This window comes from Erpetoichthys calabaricus, chromosome 5 (genome assembly GCF_900747795.2).
Source record: "Erpetoichthys calabaricus chromosome 5, fErpCal1.3, whole genome shotgun sequence".
Classification (NCBI taxonomy): Eukaryota; Metazoa; Chordata; class Cladistia; order Polypteriformes; family Polypteridae; genus Erpetoichthys; species Erpetoichthys calabaricus.
Window position 1 is genome coordinate 57,397,319 of NC_041398.2, and position 25,188 is coordinate 57,422,506.

General features: G+C 37.5%; 1 protein-coding gene across 2 annotated transcripts in view; it reads right to left on the minus strand.

The window, feature by feature from the left end:
* Window positions 1–25,188, minus strand: part of ctnna2 (catenin (cadherin-associated protein), alpha 2) — a 1,866,011-nt gene that overhangs the window by 456,683 nt on the left and 1,384,140 nt on the right. For both annotated transcript variants that reach the window (XM_051928041.1, XM_028801549.2), the window contains exon 8: window positions 20,040–20,120. In XM_051928041.1, coding sequence (XP_051784001.1) covers window positions 20,040–20,120 — 81 coding nt within the window. The remainder of the gene's footprint in view (window positions 1–20,039; window positions 20,121–25,188) is intronic.

Sequence of the window (25,188 nt, forward strand, 5' to 3'; positions counted from 1 at the left end):
GATTTGTGGCAGATGAAATTTAATGTAAGTAAATGTAAAGTATTACACATAGAAAGTAAAAATGTTAGGTTTAAATACACAATGGGATGTCGGAAAATCGAGAGTACACCTTATGAGAAGGATTTAGGAGTGATAGTGGACTCTAAACTATCGACTTCCCGACAGTGTTCAGAAGCCATTAAGAAGGCTAACAGAATGTTAGGTTATATAGCATGATGTGTGGAGTACAAGTCCACAAAGGTTATGCTCAACCTTTATAATGCACTGGTGAGGCCTCATCTTGACTACTATGTGCACTTTTGGTCTCCAGGCTACAAAAAGGACATAGCAGCACTAGAAAAGGTCCAGAGAAGAGCGACTAGGCTGATTCCAGGGCTACAGGGGTTGAATTATGAGGAAAGATTAAAAGAGCTGAACCTATACAGTTTAAGCAAAAGAAGATTAAGAGGTGACATGATTGAAGTGTTTAAAATTATGAAGGGAATTAGTACAGTGGATCGAGACTGTTATTTTAAAATGAGTTCATTAAGAACACAGGGACACAGCTGGAAACTTGTTAAGGGTAAATTTTGCACAAACATTAGAAAGTTTTTCTTTACACAAAGAACGATAGACACTTGGAATAAGCTACCAAGTAGTGTGGTAGACAATAAGACGTTGGGGACTTTCAAAACTCAACTTGATGTTTTTTTTTAAAGAAATAAGTGGATAGGACTGGCGAGCTTTGTTGGGCTGAATGGCCTGTACTCGTCTAGAGTGTTCTAATGAGTATTCTAATGAGTTTAACTAAGAGGAGGTAAGCATGGTGTAGTCTCTGTGTATTTCAAATAGTTAAAGTATTTTATTTTGAGTTATGCTGTTTTATGTGACATTTATTACAATATGATTTTTTTAGAGAATGTGCATTTGCTGTTTCAAAATGTTCAGTCATTTTAAATTATCTTTAGTTATACTGTATATTAATGTGAGTGTTCAGTGGCCTTGCTACATGGTTTTTAATAAGAAATATCCAAAGAGTACATGGCAGTTGATTTAACTCGCTCTTTTGTTGTTAATTTTTCAGGTATATTTCCTTTCTTATATAAGTACACTGTCTTATTGTAGCTGGCAACCACCTCTTGCTTTGTAGGGGAATTCACCCTTATTAGCTTTCCATATCTGATTACTTGAGGCTGTTTAGGGATGAGTATGTATACAGTATATAGGATTCACTCACACTAGCATGGGGCAAGCGGAAGTATCATCTCATACCAGATGTTTATTTTGAACCAACAGCTTCTTTTTTCTTTTACCAAGCCCAACAGGGGAGGTGAGATGTCCCTGCTTCTTAGTACGTCATTCAACAAAACAAGGGTATAATCTTTAACCCCTCGCTATTAACAAAATATTCAAAGTATTCATTAAATTAACAAGAAAAAAAAATTGTTTAAAAATGCATCTGTCTTTCTTTTAATGCTCAATAAGTAACTGCTTTGCACAAGGTATGTGAATAATAATCTGTGGCACTAACGATGTTACTTGATGTTTTATGCAAGCACAGCCCAAGCTGATGGCCACTCTCCATTGCATGAACATACAAGGCTCCTCAAAGCCTTTCCATTATATTTTATGCTTTTTTGATATACTGGATGGTGAATGAGAATTTATGCTGTATATGAAAACTGACTTTTAAATGTATACCATGCCCAGTATCTAATGTGTGCGACAAAGAAGAGGAAATGTACAAACAGGACATGGCATTTCGTTTACTTGCACTTTTATTTCTTCAAATTTCAGCCAAAGTGTTAATAAACATTTATAGACAATGGTGCTGAGTGTCAGTGCCTTACACCTTCTTTGTGATATTTTCACAACACAGCCCAATGCTAATTACAATTCAGAAGATAAAAACATTAACTGGAGTCAATGAGTGCATTGCAGTGAACACCGGTTATTTACAGTACGTATTGTTCTGGCAGGCTTCATTACTGCTAGTTGTCCATAAATTTAAGAGGCTAACCTACAACACATTAGTTCTCTCTAAGTTTTCTCCCTTTATTCATTATCATTTCCTGCCAAAGGCCTATGAGCACATTGTTTTTTCTCCATGACATTAAAAAAGTAGTTAATCTTTCAAGTATTGAGTCTACCTTTAGCATAACATGGAAAAATTTCTTGATGAAAGCTTTTCAAAAAAGCCTTTTAGGTCATCTGGAAGATCATGCTAGACTGGCTAGAATCAGAGCATCTTGATGACCTCCTACCAATTTGCTCATCTTCTTTATTAGACAAATCCTGTTCCCTGAAGCCTTTTACTTAGAGGTTCAATATCACCATGTTTCTTCTTGGTTACCTTAAAAGATGCAATGGTCCACATGCATGATGATGACACTCAGCCCATTATTAAAGTAACCTCTTAACATCTGGATGCACATGCGGACAAAATCATTGCACGTGTCAATGACATTAGTGCTTGGATAACTGCAAGACCTGCGCTCTTCCCCTTGCATTCTTGATCTTTTCATCCCAGAAACATTTTTATGCAGCATTGGTTATTAGGCGGAAGTCACTTGGCAGTCAGTTATTATTTTTCAGTTGTCTTGGGTATAAAAAGAAGCACAATCAAAGTAGTCACTGCTTTTACTTTATTACAAAAATACTCATTCTGTGGAACTCTGAGTAAGTCTAATTTTTTTATGTGTTTATCAGCAAGTTGTTGTGTGACACCCACTTTACTGTGCCAATTTTGTTAGTTGGTCTATAATTTTCTCCTGTTAAAAATTAGGTTTCTTTCACCCCAAACTAGCTCATGTGGGGTATGAAAATGGATGGATAGCATCCCACCTGGAAGGACCTGAAATGTCTTCTGAGAGCCCGGTTTATTAATTCCAAATGTTCCAGAGAGAATGGGTCCGCCATAGCTTAAGGTAAGGATTGTTCAATTAGGGTTTGATGAAACTTTTCTCTGCATGGGTTTGGTCAGCATCCAGAATATTTTAAACACTAATCAACTCTTTCACTCATATCCACCTGTCAACTGAATTTTATATTTGTTCACAATACACATTTGCTCTGATCTTTCCCTTCCTGCAGGAAAAAATACTTTTGGTATGTTCCAGAAAAATAAAATAACATCACTGTTAAACTTGCTTAATTTAACAGTCCAGAGTCTCTTCTGACATTGTCCAGACCTGAAGTGAATACCAGGCCACCTCAGGGTCCGTAGCTCCATTCTTAATACTCATACCAGGTCAATTTTGAACCATTAATTTGAGATAAGATTAAAAAGTAAACTAAATTAATTTTTTACATTTAGTGCTCAAGTGCCAAGATATGTCCTGAGTATGTACTGGGAAAATAACCCATCCTCACCTTGCCTAATTGCAATGATCATTTTTGATGGCTGAAATGATTAAGTAACTCATTTAGTAAAAAATAGCCAGAATCAGGGCTTTCTTGTGTGATATGCAATGGTCCATTAAACTTTTAAGGAAATTGATAAATGTGACACCTAAAACATTACCTGACCTAGAGCTGTAACCTTCATCCTCTTGTGCAATCCTTTCACTAGAAATTCATGAAGAATATCACAACATTGCATTACTGAGTTTTATTGTTTCGCCATATTTTAACTATCCAAACTTCAGAATCACAGATTATTGTTGTTTTAATTGAGGGAGTTACTCAGAGATTGATAGCAAAGTTGTAATGAAAACCAGCAGGCATACTGACGGCAGGACATGAAACAGTATTAAGATGACTTCCTGCATTTCTTAATGTGTATTTATGGTTATTATAGCATAAAAGTCATTAAAGTGTGATGCATGTTACTAACTGATCACTAAACTGATGAAAGTGTACAGTATATCGACATTGTCTTAGAACATCATTTAAAAGTATATTTCACTTTTGCAATATATATTTTTAGATTTTTAACAGATGCATAACAGACAGTTGTTTGTAAGGAATTCCCACATAAAGTGTTTCAAATAGTTGCACACACGCTTCTTTTCTGGGACAGGCACAACCAGAGCTCAGCTAATGTCTGTGAGCCTGCTTAGACTTGTTGGTCTTGTTTGAGCTTCCTCTTGTACTCTTTACATGTTCAGTTCATCTGCAGAGGAACATCTTACATACTTTAATATTTTAGTCCCTCAAATACTGGGGGTGTCTGAAGTTGTGGGGAGGCTGTGCATGAAAGGAGATGGTCTAATTTCAGTAACATGTGCAAAGAGATCTATGTAGAAGAGTCTCTACTGGATTGTCAATGCCTGAAGCATATATTCTTGCTGAGGAATATTAAGACCGTCAGGATGAGGAGCTGCAAAGTAATGAGAGCGCAGCATTCTTTTATAATTAATAAATGTACCACATTGTGCCATAATCCCAAGTACAATAATTCACTTTGTTTAATAATGCTATCTATATTGTCGTAATTTTTCTACAGTCAGTAATATTCTGATATTCCTGCCCCTGCAGCAAAGAATTTGATTGCACACACTTGAACAATTGAAAATCTGCCTAAATCCTAGTACAGCACAGAAGACATAGTGCCTGCTGCAAGCAGATTAGCATCCTTCTGAGTGTCCTCTGGAACTAATACTGAACAACTCATTTCTCACTGTGTCCTGTTCGCAGCCTCTGCATATCAGACTGGCATTTCAGTTGCTGAACAGAAAGTAATTTCAGTATAATCAATGTCACAGATGAAATATTGGAAATCAATGTGTATTTGCACTTTACTTGACATTCAGAATTGAGAATTAGCAACATTAAGTGAAAATGTTTACTTAGGAGCCAGTCATTATAGCTATTTCCTCATTGTTGAACAGTAACACATTTAATCTTCTTATTAGAATTTTTAATTAGTTATTTATTAACAAAAATGACAATTATGTGCACGCCCAGTTGCATAACCTCTAATATTATACAGCAAAAACCAACCTGTCTGTCTATCTGTTTTATTGTTGTTCAGGTATTGGGGTACAGGGAGCCCGAGCTGGAACAAGAGCTTTTGCTAAGCAAACACCTTTCATTCAACTATAAATAGACATTGGAAAATGGAAGGAAAATGGAATACGCAGTGAAAGCCCACACTGACATGAGAAAAATGTTCATATGAGGTAGGGATTCCACCTGATGCTGGCAACAGTACTACCCTAAAAATAAATACTATGTACACCAATTCATGAATACTGCATAACTAAGACAGTTGTGAAGGATTGCCGGCTTTCTACTCCGGCCCTCACCCCCAGGCCGCCAGGAGGAGCTCTCCCAGCAGCGTGGACGTGCCCCAAATTCCAGCAGGGCATCATGGACTCTGTAGTTTATATGCACAGCCCTGCTGGATACCATGGGGGCCACCAGGAGTCTCTGTAGGGAGGCTGTCGGACTCTTACGTGCCCTATAACCCGGAGGTGCGTCATGATCACATGTCAGGAAACGACGTGCCTCCGGGGTGAAGAAGAGCTTTTATATGACCCGGAAGTGTTCCTAGTCACGTGGACAGAGAGGGCGAAACACTTCCGGATCAAGGACTATAAAAGGACTATGGGAAATCCCAGACGGGGAGCTGAGCTGGGTGGAAGGGTGGCAACGCGTCTGGGAGTGTGGAGGATTATTGTTTATTATTATTATTATTGAGTATTGTGGAGAGGAGGGTGCTTTGTGCACAATTATTATTATTAATAAACCATTATTTGGACTTTTACCTGGTGTCTGATGTCTAGTCTGAGGGTTTAAGGGGTCACGGAGACCTCTATTTATCACACAGTATAACTAAAGGCAATTGAAGATAATCCCTTTAAACTGACACTGAATACCAGGAAGCCCTCCTGGAAATATGCAGATATTCTTCCTGAGCACAGAAGCAATGCTACAAATCACATACCTAACTTCTCAGAAGTTAGCGATGGGCTGAATATGTTTTAATATCAAATAACTATATGAATTGTCCTTGTGTGAGTGTGCTCTAAGGTGGACTGACTATGCTGGACAGGCTATGAACCCTTCAAACCTGAACTGGTATGAATGATTAGAGGGATAAAATGCCATAGATGTGTTTGACTAAATAGTAGTTTGCATGTAGGATAATGAACTGTGGAAGATTTTGTGAAATTTCATGCTGAATTTGTTTTACTTCACTTAAGCAAAACATAATTTAAATATCAGTAGTCAAGAAAATGTTTTAATGTAAAGTATCAGCCAGCATTGTCAAAAAAGGCAAACTGATTGGACATTACAGCCTGATTTACAGTGTCTGTAATCACAGCCAATGGTGGCACTTGAATGTAAAAATCTGTTGAATGTAATTTTGCTCTTACAGAGCCTTGCTTTATCATTTGCTGATCTTTGAGGGCTGTAATGACAATGCTGAAAGTTATGTGTACACAGCAGTATGTGCCAAAGTCTTACATAGCTGGAGTGAAAGTGATAAAAGAATTCTTTTCAGCACAAGGTGACCATTTTTGGAAAACAATGTACTTTTTGTTTTGTAAAAGATGACAACTGTCTACTGAAAATTACAAAATGGAGGGTTGCTGATTATGGTGGCTAGCCATTATTATTTGATCTAGACCATCAGTGGGATCAGAAATCCTGTAAAGCATCTAGAGAATATGACAGAAATGGCTCCTGTCACACAATGTGCCAGTGTTAAAGGATGCCTATCTCATTCGCTCTGCTATAATAGGTTGGCTCAGATAATTCACAGCAGACAGAGATTCAGACATCTTAAATACATAACTATTGTCAATAGCAGAAGTTGTTAATCTGATGGCTGTGGAGTGTGTAGGCAAAGTGAGGCTAGAAACACACCCAAAATCTATTGTTTATTGCAAAACTAAAGGCAAACCCAATGATACATTTGAAAACAAACCACATTTAGTTTTCATTTTCAAAATCAGCAATGGCCAGTGCACACCATATAAACTGCAGCATAGAAATGCAAATGGTATAATGCCTTGGATTTCTTTCTTTTTTTGAGCTCAGTGGCGCAAAAAGGATAGAGAAAGGCATAAAATGGCAGGAATACATAGAGAAAATCTCACTAATTAAAAAACATAATGAAAGGTTTATTCACTTCCAAGCATAAAACGTCCCAAATACCCCTGAATACTACAGCCTTTCAAACCAGCCACTTCCAGAGACCATAAAAATATTCCAATTGGACCTTTTCTCCTGCTCCCAAGAAATCAACAGTTTCCCAAACAATGTAAAATGCTATATACAGTATGTGATTTAATATTCTCTCAGAAATCAGTTTAAGAAATGTAACACTAGAATCCCTGAAGCCTACGAAAAAAGTCGTAATCCTGAGCCACCTTAAATTTCTTTGCACCTCCTCATTAGCGTCTTGTGTTTTGCAAATGTGTCGATTGGCACATGCAGCAAGCAGCCTGCTATCTCCCACTGATGCAGCTCAAGTCTGTTTATCTGGGTGTGAGGTAGGTCTGGAATTGTATAGGGCAAATAATATATCATTATTTGGAATACATGCATTTCATGTGTGTTCTGTGTCTACAGCAATCTGGGTAAATGTAGGATGACAGGAAATGTGAGGCAAGAAATGTTGAACACATAACTAAAACAAAAACCTTTTGCATGTTATACTAATAATGACAAAATGTTGACATGAAGTGTATAATGTGTGAAGACTAAAGTCCAAATATCAAATAACACTTTCACAAAAGGTACACATATTAACAAAACAAGTGCACTTCTATGCAAGAACATACTGTAACTGAAGAAAAAGAATTTGGGTTAGGAGACAATACTGACACATCTGCTTGGCTGCTGCAGAGGTAAGAACTTCTGTTTCACAATTAAGAAGTTGCAGGTTCAATTCCTGGTCTTTCCTGCATTTACCGTTTTGAGTAGTGTGCTGCTCTTATTGTTACTATTATTGAATAAAAATATACATTAGATTTGAGTCTGTAACGGCCTGTGTAAGTTTATGGTACTTGTAAATGTTTGCATTTTTTTTATTTTTTATTATTCAGTTTTATTTTCTCAGTCTTGTTCACGCTCCCCCCGATCTGACACTGTTAGTTTTCAAATAAAGATGTGGTACTATATAACAGAGGTGAACTCAGATGAGTGTTCCATAATGGATAAAGAGGACAAAAGCCATCCCCACAAGAAAAATTCAGTCACACATAAGAACAACGCAGCTGCACCAGTCGTAAAGGCAAAAGATGGCACCGTTTTGATGCAGCAAGAGGTTGGGCGTCATCCTGCCAGTGAATCTGCCACACACATGTCCTTCAACGAAACAGCAGGGCCTACAGAGCTCGCCAAGGTATCTTGCAAAGTTCTGTTTGTGAACATGTTTTTTGATGGTCTTTATATAAAAAAAAAACCATTTATATATTACTTATATAAAAGCCACATTGAATGTTGTTTATCTATATTTACTTATCTTCCTACAACGTAAAGTCACAAGTAGACTGCTGAGCTTCCTGTTTGATTGACACAGGCATGCTGACAAATTACATGTGTAGTCTTCACACATTATACACTTCATTTCAGTACTTTGTCATTATTAATATAACATGCAAAAAGTTTCTGTTTTAGTTATGTATTCAACATTTCTTGCCTCCCATTTCCTGTCATCCTACATTTACCCAGATCGTTGTAGACACACAACACAAATGAACAGTATGTATTTCAAAAATCTCTATATTATTCACCTTATACAATTCTAAACACCTCACTGCCAGATAACGAGACTTCAGTGTCTGAGTTGACATCAGCTGCCTTTGTGGGGGGATGAGTGAGAAGGCTGCCTGCTGCCAGTGCCGATTGACACATTTGCAAAACAAAGACGCTAGTGAGGAGGTGTGAGAGAATTTAAGGTGGCCCGGGATTACAACTTTTTTCATAGGCTTCAGGGATTCTAGTGTTAACCAATAATGTGAATTATATATATATATATAGTTTAGTACAATTCGTAAAATTAATGGCTCTCTTTTTGTCTGTAAAAATAAAATTAACAGGAAATCAATATGACAGAACAGTATGCAGTCAATAAATAAATAAAACACAAATGGTACTCATCTAAACAACACCCCACAGCCTGCACCATATCACCGCAGCAGTGCTGATCAGCCATACCACTAGACCCAACCTTGGGAGCGGCTGCATTGCTAGTTTCTGCTCATAAAAGATTTCAGTTTGGAAACAGCAGATTCCCAGCCATGAATAGAAATGGGAGGGTCTATCAAGAAGCAAGGAGAATTTTATCAGCTACTGTACCCAAATGTAAGAGTTTAAGCTGGTGCACAAAGAGAGTGATGTCTGAAAAATCTAAGAGCATGTGAAAAGGGGGCAATAGGTATTGACAGAATTGAAGAAAGAGAGCAGGAGATTTGTGATGTGATGTGAAGTGAAAGTGGGGACCAAATTGATAGATGGGGTTTCTTTTTACATTGGGCAGATGGAACTGAAAACACATTGGGAAATTTGTCCATGACTGGATTGAGAATTTGATGTCTTCAAAGGCACAATGAATGTTTGAATAAAATATTTCTTTCACAGAAGAGGATATGTCAATGCCCAAATACTTCAACCAATCAGTAGTGGCGATAGATGCAGGAAAGTGGCAGAATGGTAGAAGCATTAAGTGGTAATAAGGGGGATTTCACTCAATTAATTTTATATCCTGACATAATTTCAAAAGATTTGAAAAGGCCTACAACATGCGAAAGATCCTTAGGAGCATTCCCTAGATAAATGAATACATCATCAGCATAAAGAGAAATTCTATGGTTTATATTATTTAGAGAGATTGGAGAAAATAATTTAGATGTACAAATGGCCTCGGTCAGTGGATCTAATGATGAATTAAAGAGAAGAGGGAAGAAAAGACAGCTCTGTCTGGAGCCCTTCTTAATAAAAAAAGGAGGAGATGTGCCTGAATTGGAGAGCAGCTGAAGGAGTGTAGTATAATGTTTTAATCATTCCCACAAATTCGGCATTAAATCTCATCTTGTCCAGAACCTGCCAGAGAAATGCCCAGTTTAAACGATCAAATGCTTTTTCAGCATCGAAGGATGGTAAAGCTGCAGAGGAAGAAAAGGAGGGAGCTGCATTGATTATATGAGGCAGTCTACTGAGATTATCTGAGGCAAAATGGGAATGGATATAACCAGTTTGATCATGATGGATTCATTTATGAATAACAGACTGAAGTCTTGTGCCAAGACTTTGGCAGAGTTTCACATCTGAATTCATTACGTATAATGGTCTGAAATTCTGAAACTGAGTAGGGTCTTTGCCTTGTTTTAGTAAAAGAGTGATGACTGCAGTGTTTAGCCTAGGATTTAAATACTGTGAGAAAATGACCACATTCAGCATTTGGAAGGTAGGTAAAGAAAACGTAGCATTTTAGTTTAGGAACTGCAAACACGCATCTGTTATTTATTTACTCTTATGTAAGAAGACCTTAACAAATGCTTTGTTTGGTCTTCATAACCCTTATAAAATATCATCAGATAGGCTATTCATATCTGTGCAATGTGGAATATTGAGATGATGGTAAAATTACTTATCAATATAAATGATTCACAGATCTTATACTAAATATAAAATATCAAGAGGAATGGGTCTCAGTTAAGCCACCTCAGATTACTCCAAAGTGAAGTTTTATTAGTAGGTCACATTGCAGAGATGAATAAACACTTTACTGATGCTTTGTAAATGTTATGGAGACTTAAAGAAGGGTTTGTTAAGGTCTTCTCATATAATAGTAAATGAGCAATAGATCCATTTTTGCAGTACCTGAAGTGTTCCCCCAAAAAGGCTGAAATGAACTCAGACAAAATCCCATCAATTCCTTTGGCTATTCATAGAGTTTACAGCTTCCCACCAGCATCTCCAGACTAAGAGTCACACCCAAATGTAATGCTTTCTCCTCCGAAAGGTGAGGCAAATTCAACTAATGAAAGATGAGTAAAACGAGGAGAGGTACACGGGCACCTCAACAGATTGGAACAGTAGTTGAGAAACTATTTATTTGTTTATGGTCATTAGTTATTGCACCAGACTCCATCATGATAGCAAAGATTGTGGCAAACGATTCATTATGATGGTGAGAAAAGGCTAAGAGTTTACTAGGCTTGGCCCCTAAGATATAATAAAAAGCGCTGGTGCGATCGATCTGAAATTCTGCTCACTGTAAGAGGAGTGCGTTTAGCTCAGCCCTAACTGTTGATATTTCAAATTCATAATTTTATTCCTTTAATTTAGAAGCTAACTGATTGCAGAATTGTTTATTACTTAAGAGTGATGCATTGAATCTCCATCTATTGCTATGGGGTTGCAAGTTAAGATTATGGTGTTTAAGAAGAACACAAATATGGTCTGAGATTGGGGAGGCCTAAATGACAAGAATCTAGGATAAGTGGGACTAAAGCTTGAGAAATAAATAAATAATGAACTTGTGACTGGTATGTATGATGTGAAGAGAAAAAAAGTGTATTCTGATGCAGATGAGTTTAAAATATGAAAGCTATCAATCTACCAAACTGAGGTCTTCACAGAATTTTCAAAAGAGACTGGGATGAGTGAGGAAGGCACATCGGGGTGAAGCATTGTCTATTTTGGCAGCGACTAATGTCATTCAACCATAACTAAGTTTCTTATAATAGCACAGTAAAAAATCAAGGTAGTATGTGTGGCGATTCAGGGAATTCAGGCACTGATCATTACATGAGGTAACAGAAAAATTGTTTATAGTTAAAGAAAATAGTAAAGAGAAGAAAATACAAAAACACAAACTGTCTGCGATGGAGCATAAGAGTAGCAATCACTTTGCAAGGACCAGGAAGTACAGAACAGGATCCCCTCACATCCCTCCCACCTATCCCATAAATTCCAAGGAGAAACAAAGTCAAATAAAAAACAACAAGTAAAGAGAGCACCAGAAGAACAATCAATACCTCTCACTCTCACTTTTCAACCTTGGTTGACCAAATAAACAGAATTAGTGTAAATATGTTTTAAAAAGTCCATGGAAAAGGAACTTGTCATTAACATTTGGTGCTGTGAATGCAATCGCAGACATGGCACTTTGCCTTCCAGGCTTCTTTATTTTCTTGGTATTCGCTGTTAACTAAGGATCTGTTTTTAGTTTTCTTTTCCTTATTTCCTATACTGGCCTTTGATACATTTTTACAGGTTTTTTAGTTCCCCTTAGTTAACTTAATTATCTTCAGTTTAATAAATGTTAATTTCTCTTTTTGAGTTTTGTATATTTTATTCCATCTTTGTGTAACTTGAATCTTTTTGTTTTATAAAGAAATACTATTGTGTAGTAAATTTAATTAATTAATTTTTATTGATGGTGTGGTGTTTCAGGGACAGGTTTCTAGGTTTTGGTTGTTCCTGTCAGCACTAAAATGCAACAGCAAGATCATTAAGCTGCATTTCATCTCTGTACCTCAAGGTGTCTCAGTGGGCGCCCATAATGATCATCAGCACATGAATAATCATACCATTAGGAACTAATTACAATGTATCTGCAAGGGTAAAGAGAGCAGACAGAGGCAGAATGTATTAATTTATGATTCAATTAAGACGGAGATCTGTGTAAGTATACCACTTGAAAAAGTAGATCATCCAAAATTATTTGCTTTTGTCAACAATAAATAAAAGATGGAGCTAATTTAAGATGGCAGACTCTCCTCTCTTATTAACACTGTCATTGTTTTTGTTATCCATTTTAAAACCAGTTTAGTCCAAGTCAAGGTCAAAGGAGCAAAGCACAAATGAGGTGCCAATCTATCCTCACACTCAGTTATAAAGGTGTCTATTAGATTCACCATTTGATGTGGAGACGGACTCTGAACAATTTTTTGGTATACTCTTTTATATTTCACATATAACACTAGACGTATATGTTTATGTGATAAAGTCTGTAGACAAAAGGAAAACTTAATATGTAACAATTTAGGTGCTTTCTGTGTTTTTTCTACTTACTGCACAACTAGTGAGAATCATTAAAACGATGAATTTGGGATCTTTTAAACAAACACATTAACCACAGTTTGGGGCCTGCAAAGACAAAACTCATATTTTGCTCTAGTCCATCACCACAGGTAGAACACTGATTGGCAGAAGGTTCAAGAACATAAGTTGTGCCTAGCAAGAATTGGTTCAAGGCCATGAGGCATGCACATAATAAGGAAGTTGGCTACTAACCTACAATGCCCCATTGGTCCCAGAAGAACTGTAAAGAAGCACAAGCCAGGAACTTGAAGTTTTGGTTCAAAAATTCCATCCAGAAAATGCTCAGCATTAAACATCTATCAGCTCTGAAGCAAGACTGAAAGAGCCACCAAATTCCTAGGTACATTGTGTGCCTAGATTCTGAGCAAGAAGAGCTGCCATCCATCCAGGATGTATGGGGTAGTCCCTGCACCCAATTCACTTTGCTTTATTTTAGGCACAAGAATCCTAAAATCTACATAATTGTTAAAGTTTGCAATGAGTGAACAGACGTTTGAACATGCCTGGCCGCTTGCTTTTATTCAACCTTATTGTCCGGAAACTGGAAAGTTAAACAAAAAGAAAATAAGTGAGATTATAAGTGCAGTCAACCCTGGTTTATCTTGACGGTGATAACAAGTGGAGCTGCAGACTGTAGCTGCATTACTGCAACAGGCTGGTAAGTATGACTTAATAGAGCAAGAGTCAAAGGTTTGAGATAGAAAGTTCTAAGGTGAGTACAGGGTTACTATTAGACCTTTCCTCAACAAAACACCAGTCAACCTGATATGCTACTCTTTTGGATGTAGAGGGAAAATTAGACTACCCTGAATAAAACAAAGCAGGCAAAACACACTAACAGTGAAACTAAATGGATAAGTAAATCAACCATCAATTCAATTTAGGCGTACAATTGGACTGAAACCTTCAGTAAATCAGAGAACAGATGAAAAATGTGATAAGGAATACATCATCCCTTAAGAATTTGCACTTACTGTATCAAAGATACAGTACTTTTGTTTTATCTGTGCTTGCTAAGTCCATCCCACAAGGGATCTTTAGTCCAGCTCCTGCAATCAGGATTAACTGTGCATTGGGTGAGGGGCCATCTGTGAGAGAGGAAGTCTTAGAGAAGACTGACGGCTGGAAAAATGACCAAACTGAACAAAGATCATGTAAGCATGTAGTAGAAACAAGCAAAATGTAATTTCAACTAGGTTTGCAAAGTAAACTTTTAACCACAAATCAGTAATTAATAGCAGAGCACATATTCCAAAGTAATTGTAATTTAATAGTCAGAGGCATCACTAAAAACTAAATAAAGTAACTAAAGTCATGGGTACTGTAAAGCAGAAGGTGGTGGTGATGCTATCTGGGGTAACATTCAGAAATTCTGGCCGGTATACTATACTACAATTCTTAAATAACTACTCATTGAAGAAAGTATAATAAATCATGGTGGCCAATTTAAAAAGAATTATATATACTGTATATATATATATATATATATATATATATATATATATATATATATATATATATACAGTATATATATTATATAAATTGTTTTGGATAAATGTGTCTACTAAATGAGTAAATATAAATGTAAATGTCTGATAGTTGAAAGTTTCTTTTTTAGGTACTAGTCTAGTCAAAGCGAAATAGATTAAAAATATTTAAAAATAAAAATTTTGCATGGGCCTTTAAAATACTTTCTTATTTATATGACTTCTCTCCCATTGAGAGTGTAAACATAATGACTCACATGCTCACTATCACTATACACAACCACAAACATAAACAGTCATGTAAATCATTCAGGTGTTGTCGTTGAGTTGAGAAGTATAAGATTTTTATATATACAGTATATTATAAAAACAATTATTCCTGAATCTTATTTTTTTAAGGATATATGGTATAATTATCCATCCATCCATCCATTCTCTTCCGCTTATCCGAGGTTGGGTCGCGGGGGCAGCAGCTTGAGCAGAGATACCCAGACTTCCCTCTCCCCGGCCACTTCTTCTAGCTCTTCCGGGAGAATCCTGAGGCGTTCCCAGGCCAGCCGGGAGACATAGTCCCTCCAGCGTGTCCTGGGTGTTCCCCGGGGCCTCCTCCTGGTTGGACGTGCCCGGAACACCTCCCCAGGGAGGCGTCCAGGAGGCATCCTGATCAGATGCCCGAGCCACCTCATCTGACTCCTCTCGATGCGGAGGAGCAGCAGCTCTACTCTGAGCCCCTCCCGGATGACTGAGCTTCTCACCCTGTCTTTAAGGGAAAGCCCAGACACCCTGCGGAGGAAACTCATTTCAGCCGCTTGTATTCGCGATCTCGTTCTTTCGGTCACTACCCATAGCTCATGACCATAGGTGATTATGGTATAATTATATATATTATAATTATTCTTTGATATGTCAGAATCAGGGACCTTTTTTGACTCTAAATATTTGCAAAAACATAATTCTATTTTTTCTGAGGTTTACTTATCTTATATCTTTATATATAATACGCTACAGTGGCTGTCCGTTTGTCTGTCCAGGGTTTTAAATCACCTGTAGATAGATAGATTGCAAACCGTTTGACCTATTGACCTAAAATTTGGTACACATATACTACTTGACATCTACCATCCACTTACCGGGTGATGATTGACCTCCAAGGTTATTAATCTTTTTATTGTTATTTTATTTTATTGAAGAATCAACTCTCGGCATCAGCCAGCAGGGCGGCTGTGCGGTGCATGTGTATGGGCACCATTTTCATCCATACCATGTTCGCCGTCACTTCTCCTACCTCTTCATATCTTAAATCATTCTTGAGGCAGATTGAAGACTTAAGTGCCAACTTAAGTGAAAAATTAAAGAAAACATACTAAGCAATTGCAACACAAACACTGACTTTTTTAATGTGAAAAGATGCCTGACAAAAGAAGAGAAGAAGCGGGCCGCTAGGGTGGAGAAAAGTAGAACTGCTCAGGAAGCAGCAAGCACATCAACCTTTGAGCAAGTGAATGCTAAACGTACAGAGAAAGAGTATGAAAACTATAAACGCTCAAGTCAAATGTATTCACTGCATGTTATCGTGCAGTGCGCCGTTAAAGCTATTATATAATATAGTATGTAAGGTTGTGTGGTTTATTTGTTAGGACTCAGGACTTTAAAACCTGAGGCTGTAGGTTCAAATCTCACAGTGTGTGACACTGTGTGACCATGAACAAGTCACTTCACCTGCCTGTGCTCCAACTCAATAAAGAAATGTAACCAACTGTATATCAAATGTTATAATTCTCCTTAGATAAAGGTCTCAGCCATATAATACAACAGTATAAAACAGTATACTGTATATTTCATGCATTTTGTATAAAATACTCAAATTTGCTTTGCTGCAGTGCTTCAGCTTATGTACAGATATAGGAACTGTCTAACCAATTTGTGCAGCAGTTAGTGCTGTCACCTCATGGATGTAACATCCTGGGTTCAAGTTTGGTGCCTGTGGGTTTTCTTTGGTTACATATTGAGGTTAACTGACAATACAGAAACAGCTGCATTTGAGTTCATGTGCATGCACAACCTTATCCAGAGCTAGTTTCTACCTTGTTTCTGATACTGCCATGATACATTTCTGGTTTCTGTGACCTTGAATTAGATTTAGTGCATTTAGAATGTTATGTCATACATCATGCCACATTTCAATCTGTTTCCTTGAACCAAAAGCCCTAGGGGCTCAAATGAGATCACTAACAACATAGCTGAGAACGTCATATAATTCAGAACTTGTATGAGCACCCATTTTAGTTACACCCCATAAAAGGGGCATAAAAAGACAAGAGCATCAGGCCAAGGCAAATGACAGTTTGGCTGAAGTCAAGAACTCTCCCTGGGTGGCTGCTTTAAGCTTCCCTGTGTGAGATCAGCTGAATGGTTATTAATACATAAAAAATCAAAATTTCTGCTTTTTAAGAGTTGTACCTCATGCTTTAGCAAGTACCTCTTATTATGCACATCATATATATATATATATATATATATATATATATATATATATATATATATACAGTAATCCCTCCTCCATCGCGGGGGTTGCGTTCCAGAGCCACCCGCGAAATAGGAAAATCCGCGAAGTAGAAACCATATGTTTATATGGTTATTTTTAGAATGTCATGCTTGGGTCACAGATTTGCGCAGAAACACAGGAGGTTGTAGAGAGACAGGAACGTTATTCAAACACTGCAAACAAACATTTGTCTCTTTTTCAAAAGTTTAAACTGTGCTCCATGACAAGACAGAGATGACAGTTCTGTCTCACAATTAAAAGAATGCAAACATATCTTCCTTTTCAAAGGAGTGCAAAGCAAGCAGTCAAAAAAAAAATCAATACGTGCCCTTTGAGCTTTTAAGTATGCGAAGCTCCGTTCAGCATGTCCTTCAGGAAGCAGCTGCACACAGCCCCCCTGCTCACACCCCCCTACGTCAGCGCAAGAGAGAGAGAGAGAGAGAGAGAGAGAGAGTAAGCTGGATAGCTTCTCAGCCATCTGCCAATAGCGTCCCTTGTATGAAATCAACTGGGCAAACCAACTGAGGAAGCATGTACCAGAAATTAAAAGACCCATTGTCCGCAGAAACCCGCGAAGCAGCGAAAAATCCGCGATATATATTTAAATATGCTTACATATAAAATCCGCGATGGAGTGAAGCCGCGAAAGGCGAAGCGCGATATAGCGAGGGATCACTGTATATATATTGTGACAGTTTAAGGTCTCCGTGACCCCTTGAACCCTCAGACCACACGTCAGACACCAGATAAAAGTCCAAATATTGAATTTATTATAATAATAAATGTGCACAAAGCACCTACACTCCACAAATCTCTTATAATTAATAAACAATAATCTAATCAATAAACAATCCTCCACACTCCCAGACGCGTTGCCACCCTTCCACCCAGCTCAGCTCAACATCTGGGATTTCCCATCGTCCTTTTATATTCCCCAACACGGAAGTGGCTCCAGCCCAGCAGTCCATGAGTCCCTATCACTTCTGGGTCAGATTAAAAGTCCTTTTCTTCAACCCGGAAGCACGCCGTTCCCTCCGGTCATATGATCGTGACGCACTTCCGGGTTATAGGGCACATACAAGTCCTTGGGCCTCCCTTCAGTGTACCCTGGTGTGCCCCATGGTGTCCAGCAGGGTTGGGAATAAAAACTCCATTGTCCATGATTCCCTGCTGGTCTTTAGGGCACTCCCATGCTACAGGGAGGGCTCCATCTAGCGGCCTGGGGGTATTGGCCGCGATGAATTTCCGGCCATATCTCACAATATATATATATATATTGTGGCGAGGGGCTGGGGGTGGTACCCAGCCGGGACGACTAGGAGGACCAGAGGAAGGCTTACGCCTCCTCCAGACCATTAGATGGCAACCGCCCTGGTGGCTTTGGGGTCCACAAGACCTGAGCTTGGAAGCTCCACCCTATAGGGGCCCGTGGTCACTGCTAGGGGGCGCCCGAATGCCTGAGGAGCCCTGGCCCTCAGCACTTCCGCCACACCCAGAAGTGCTGAGGGGAAGAAGACCAGGGACACCCGGAGTGCTTCCGGGTGCGCGGCCGGTACTTCCGCCACACTGGAGAGTGCCGGCGGAAGCTAATCGGGAGGCACCTGCAGGACATCCAGGTGTTTATAAAAGGGGCCGCCTCCCTCCATTCGATGGCTGGAGTCGGGAGGATGAGAGAAAAAGTCTTGGAGGAGAGGAGTGGAGGCGGACCTGAGAGAGAGAGACATTATTGAGAAGGCCTGGATTTTGGGGGAGTTTTGGGGTTGTGTGTGTCACTATTGTAAATATTAGTATTGTAAATAAACGTGTTGTGCTTTAAACATGTCTACCTGTCTATGTCCGGGGCAGCTTTCACATATATATATATATATCCATCCATCCATCCATTTTCCAACCCGCTGAATCCGAACACAGGGTCACGGGGGTCTGCTGGAGCCAATCCCAGTCAACACAGGGCACAAGGCAGGAACCAATCCTGGGCAGGGTGCTAACCCACCGCAGCACATATATATATATATATATATATATATATATATATATATATATATATATATATATATATATATATATATATATATATATATATATATAGTATATATATATATATATACACACACACACACATATATATACATACATGCACATACAGTTTTTACAGCCATGATGACATATCGAGTATGGGTTGTAAGACAGTGCATGTGCTATCTGTTTTTGCCTCTTCTAGCTTGAGAGTTGAGGGGGGAGTCCTATGAGGAGAACTGATAAATCTTTTTGTTATTTTATTGGATTTGTGGCTAATAAATGGAGATCTTGCAGATATCCCAACACTTTACATTGCCTTGTCCTATTTTCTCCAATGATTTTGCGGCATTAAACTTTTAGGAGTATCATTGACTCTGCTAATTTAGTTTTAGATTCTGGTCTCTAATTTTGACATCCTCAGACTCAAAAATGAATAAATAGATATAAAAGTTCATCAATAACCATGCAATTGTGACATTATGATTGACAAGTAGATGGCAATAAGAATAGTTAGAAGAAAGTAATGTGGTAAGAATAAAATGACAATTAGAAAAGGTACTTTGAAAAAACAGCTGTCTGTTTGAACTTCAGTCCTCTACATAACTGAATGAATAAGAGGAAAACAATGTTTATTGCATATACCAATTAAAACCAGAAACCTTTCAATAGGTCCTGGTTTGGAAAAACTTGCACTATAGCACTTTATCCACTTTTGACTCTAATATCACTTTACCTTTTTTTTCCCAAAAAAGTGCATAATCAGAAGTAATATGCAATACTACAGTGCACAAAATGCAATGCCCTCATATTGAGGGCATGAATCAATAATGAAAGCAAAAATATTCTTGTATCTAACGTAGGGTGGACAGAACACAGATACATATAAATATTTTTTTAACTCTTTAACTATGCAAGTCATTTCTTATCACAATCAGATGTACTGTACAGCACTATCTGGAATTTTAGAGGCAGTAATAATACTGGAAAAAATTAAGAAATACCTGTCTCCGCAGGTCCCTTGTTTTTTTGGTCATTTTATCAATGGCAATGTTGAGCGGATCTCCTTTTTCCTTTCTACCAGTCTAAAAGACAGATAAAAAAATATAACAATTAGTTCATTAAAAGGACTATATATAAAATCTATGTAAAATATAAGAGCACAGGTTTTACATTTAGAAGTAAATACTAAATCCAGTTTAAAGTTAAAATAACAATTTACAGTAAAACTGCAATCACTATATCATATAATCATTTCTAACATTAAATATCTGGAGAATAACAACAAGGTAATTAACACTGCTTCTGTGTGTAAGAATATTTGGATTTCATGACATATTTATCTATTGCTCTATTTTCTATTCAGCTTATTCAGTTCAAGGTCAGGCGGAGCCAGGTCTTATCTAAGCAGCAGTAGGTGTAAGACAGAAAGAAACCATCTTGAACAAGATGTCAGTCCATTGCAGGAAACAGACACATCCTAATACTGGGCCAAACTAGAATCACCATTTTTTTGCTTACATCTCAAGCAAATAAAGAGGAAATTCACCACTGAAACTGCAACCTTGTCAAAAATGGATATTTATAGCCCAGCCACTTCATCATATATGGCACAGTATACCCTCATTAAATCACATCCATGACAAAAATAGCACAAATCAACATTTTGCTGTTAATCCATCTAGCTACCAGTAGAAAATGTTTTATCAGCAAAATAGAAAACACATACAACACATAGCATCAATAACCAGGTCATTTTTATGGAGGGTAGTTTTAAAAGGTGTTTTAATAGATTTATATCAAAATAAATCTTTTTTTTTTTTTTTTTTTACTGGACCTCCATGCAGCTTTGGAGTTATCTTTCATATCAGTTCCTTTCTTACCATACACATAACAACACTATCCAAAATCTGCTTTTTCCACTAAAAAGTATAATCATGATGTTTTATAAACATACAGGATACAGACGTTAATTCATGAATTTATTTCTAGACAAATTGACTACTTTAATGCATTATTCATAGGCTACTCAAATCGTTCCATTTGTAGGCTTAAGTTAATTGAAAATCCGCTGCAGGAATAATTATTAAAACCAGAAAGTATGAACACATAGCTCCTATTCTTGTCTTTACATTGGCTTCTAGTTACATTTAGAGTTGACGTCTTACATGCAAACCAGTAAATGACCAGAGTCCTGTTTACCTAGCGGAACATGTCAGTGGTGATCACAGCAAATAGCATGATATCAAAGTGTTGATCTGTTAAAGGTTCTAAAGATAAATGAACATACTTTGGGAAGCTGAGCCTTTAACTACAGACTCAATGTGTACTATGTACACTATACCCTGTTTTGGTCTAGCATACCATAATTCGAGTTGGGTTTTAATGTTGCAACAATGTATGCCAGTCATTTGCTTAGAAATCAAATTTAGCAATCATTATGAATTGTACAAGGTTGAAAATATACACTAAACCATATACTGTTACTGTATAAATGTTTAATCACTGGATACACATCAGTGAAAATGTGCATCCTTTTACAAATGCATCTTATATTATTCTTCCTTAAAAGTAGCAAGCAAACTCAAAAAATGACCTAGGCATACGATGCCAAATACCACACCTTCACACAATCTGAGTCTAAAGCAGTAGTCTAGCAATGCTTCCCTATAGCTTTATAAAGTGATTTAAGTCTTAAAAAGAGCCATTTGTATAATAATACATAAATGCCTGTATTAAAGTGTATGTATTAGTTGATCAATCATGCCTTTATGTATAATAAGTAGGTGCTCCATTAGCCTGTCCTGCTTCTAATTCTATAAAGGGGGCTGGGTCAAATGATTGCTGTTGAACGAGACATAGAGCAACAGATTGTTAACCATTTTGTTGGATATAACTACATGGGTTTCAAGTAAAGGAAATACCATTTTTAGAAATATGTTTGGCTAGGTTTAATAAGTTTATTATGTTCTTTAATTTACCTGCATTTTGTATAAAGTTCTTTAAATCATATGGAAGAAGTTACAAGTAGTTTAACATGTCAGAATCTTTGGTCCTGCTTAAAGTGGCACTTAACAGGGAGTCACCGCTATAAAGTTATTAAGATTACCCAACACTTATCATTTGATATAGTGTTATGTCACAGACTACACAAAATGGATGTGATGCTATTTGTAAGACAAAAGTGTCAGAATCTAATTATTCCAGCTTCTCAATAAAAACAAGGCTGAGCTAGTGATCTGATACTCTGTGGATGGATGGATGGATGGATGGATAGATATTTGAGACCCTGATAACCGCCCAGCTGCACTGTGAACTGAAAATCTGTTAATGCAGGCAGGGATTGGTTATCCACCACCAGTGCAACTGCAAGTTTGTAGGCTCACCACATAACGTGTCTGTCACCTGATGGGTGATGCAGGGATCATTTAAAACTGGCCACTGACCTGGCCCTGTGCTCACTTTCTGTCTCCTCTCTTGTGCAGGAAGGCTATCTGTTCTTTTGATCTGAGAAGGTGGTGAATGTAGGACCATGTCATTGTCACTGCTTGTGACAGCTCCTGTTTGAAGAAATACTTTGAGAATGTTCCTATCTTAACAACAATGAAGCTGATATTTTTGTAAATCTGGACTCACATCCTTCTCCCTTGTACAAGAGTGTGACCCTATTATATATATATATATATATATATATATATATATATATATGCAAAGAATTATTATTATTATTATATATATATATATATATATACAGTATATATACACACACACACACATACAGTAGAATTAGAAAATATTCACACCCCTTCACTTTTTTCACACATTATATAGTGTTACAGATTTTATTTGAAATGAATAAATTTCCCATTTTTGGCCATCAGTTTACACTCAATAACCCATAATCCGGAATTCTTACTTAAATGACAGATTTCAGTTTTTGATTTTTCAGAAATTTTCAAACCTTTCTGAAAATATGTTTTCACTTTGTCATTACGGTTAGTTGGTTGTAGATGCTTTCTAAATGTATATATGTATATAATATATATCAAAAATGTATTCAAAGTGAATCTTTATCATCTTCATTGTTTAAGGTAAAGTCATTAGTATTATTATTTTGATTTATTACTTCTAATGTCCCTTAAACTGCAGCTAAGAGCCACTCTCGGTGAGTGTCATTTACACAGCAGAACTTTCCAAAAAACTTTTTGTTCTGCCAAAAAAGGACAAATATGTTTCTAAAGAATTTATTAAAGACATCCAGATGGAGACGAAAAACAGCATAAAATGGAGAATAATATCATAGATGTGTAGTGAATTTTGCATAACTGAGAGCACAGGTGTACTTCATCCTGAGCAAGTGCCTTAGAAACTTTTAACTTCAGAGGCTACTGGACTCAGTGGTAATAAAAGGAAGCGATACAACAGATAGGAAGATTGAGTAAAGTGGTCACAAAGTTCAAACTGAGAAGAAAAGCACTACAAATCTGATGTATGGCTTCAAGGGACCCAGACAAACTGCTATTAATAGAAAAGAAGAAAAGGCTGTCAGGGCCACAGGCAAAGGCAAGGGAAAAAAAATGGCCTACATTACATTTTTACTGTTCAACGGAGTCACAGATAATGATGCACAGTGATCACCTCCAACAGAAGTAGCTACTTCTGCTTGCTTTCTCCCTCTGTGCAAGTCCATAAATCGAGTAACAGAAGCTCAGCATGTTAACCGCTGTTACGCATTGCCTCTCTAGGGGCTCATTATCTCATCACATTTGGGCTTCTGTGAGGGAGAGCTTCCTGCCAAGAATGGGGCAGAAATGGCCAGTGGCTATTCTTTTTCTCTTAAATAGGCCTAAGGCTTGTCAGTTACAATATGCAATGTGTTTTTGGAATAAATTCCAAAGAAGACACACAAGATCCAAAAGTTGAAATACCACGAGACTCCTAATTTTATTTCATCTAAAATGTCAGAACAAGTGTTTCACAAAATTAGCAAATGTATTTAGATTTTGCATGTGGGTGTCCGTTTCTTCTCAACACAACCAATTAATCACTACAAATGGATATAAAAAGTAACTATATGGCAATGAAATATGTGTTACATTTGTCAAAACACACTATTCCTATCTCAGTACAGCAGGCACAAGGTATTAACACATCCTGAACAGGATAATGTGCCATTTGTGTTTTAACGCAAGCATGGATACTCGTGCATAAAAACGTTCAGTCATTCATTTATTTATTTCCCAAAGACAGCTTTGTCTACACTGAGCCACAGGAAGATATGATGATTCACAACTTCAATAAACATTGGGGGAAACCAACTTTAGTTCTCAGAGAGCAAGCACAGACACTAACACATGACTTGGCAATTCAACATCACCAATCAACCAGATAGCAGATCCTTGGAATTGGGAGATTTGATGTAGATTTCTCACAGATGTCACTCCAGGGAATCAGATATAGAGAAGAAACATCAATAACACTCAAGATTAAATACCTAGCTAAAATGAGAGCAAGCAAAACAATCTACACTTAACTTTTAGCGTGTGCCTCTTTCCTACTCACTCAGTCTTGACACTTCTTTACCATCAACATATTCCCCATGATTCCATGCTCTTCACTTCAATTAATTCACTTAACTCTCCACTTATTCCTTTTGACTTCCACTCTTCCCTGGACATGTTTCCCTAATTTAAACATCTGTTCCATTACTCTGACCCATCTTTCTCTAACCTAATCTCCTTGACTAATTCCTTTAGATCTCTCTCTACTCTGCAGTCTAAACTGTGACACCCCTACTCTTACTCCTTCATTTTCACTTACCTTATTCCTCCCATTGACTCCCACTCCTCAAGTTGTTCTTTTGGACATCTTGCCTTGGACTCCCTTCCTAGATATGATTCCCTAAACCCAACCTTCTCTACTCAATCCCCTTGTCTCCCTCCACTTCAGTTCCTCAATGTCTTCCTCTTGATGTTTTCATTTTACCCAGTGCTCTAGCAAACTGTTTTCTCTAATCTCACCTCTCAGCTCCAACCTTCCATTTACTCCTTTAAACGTTCTCCCTTTAACTCTGTCTTTTATTTTCCACCTCCTTAAATCTCTTTCACTCGCTGCATTCTGTTCTCTCTGATTTTGTCCTCCGGTTTCTCAGCC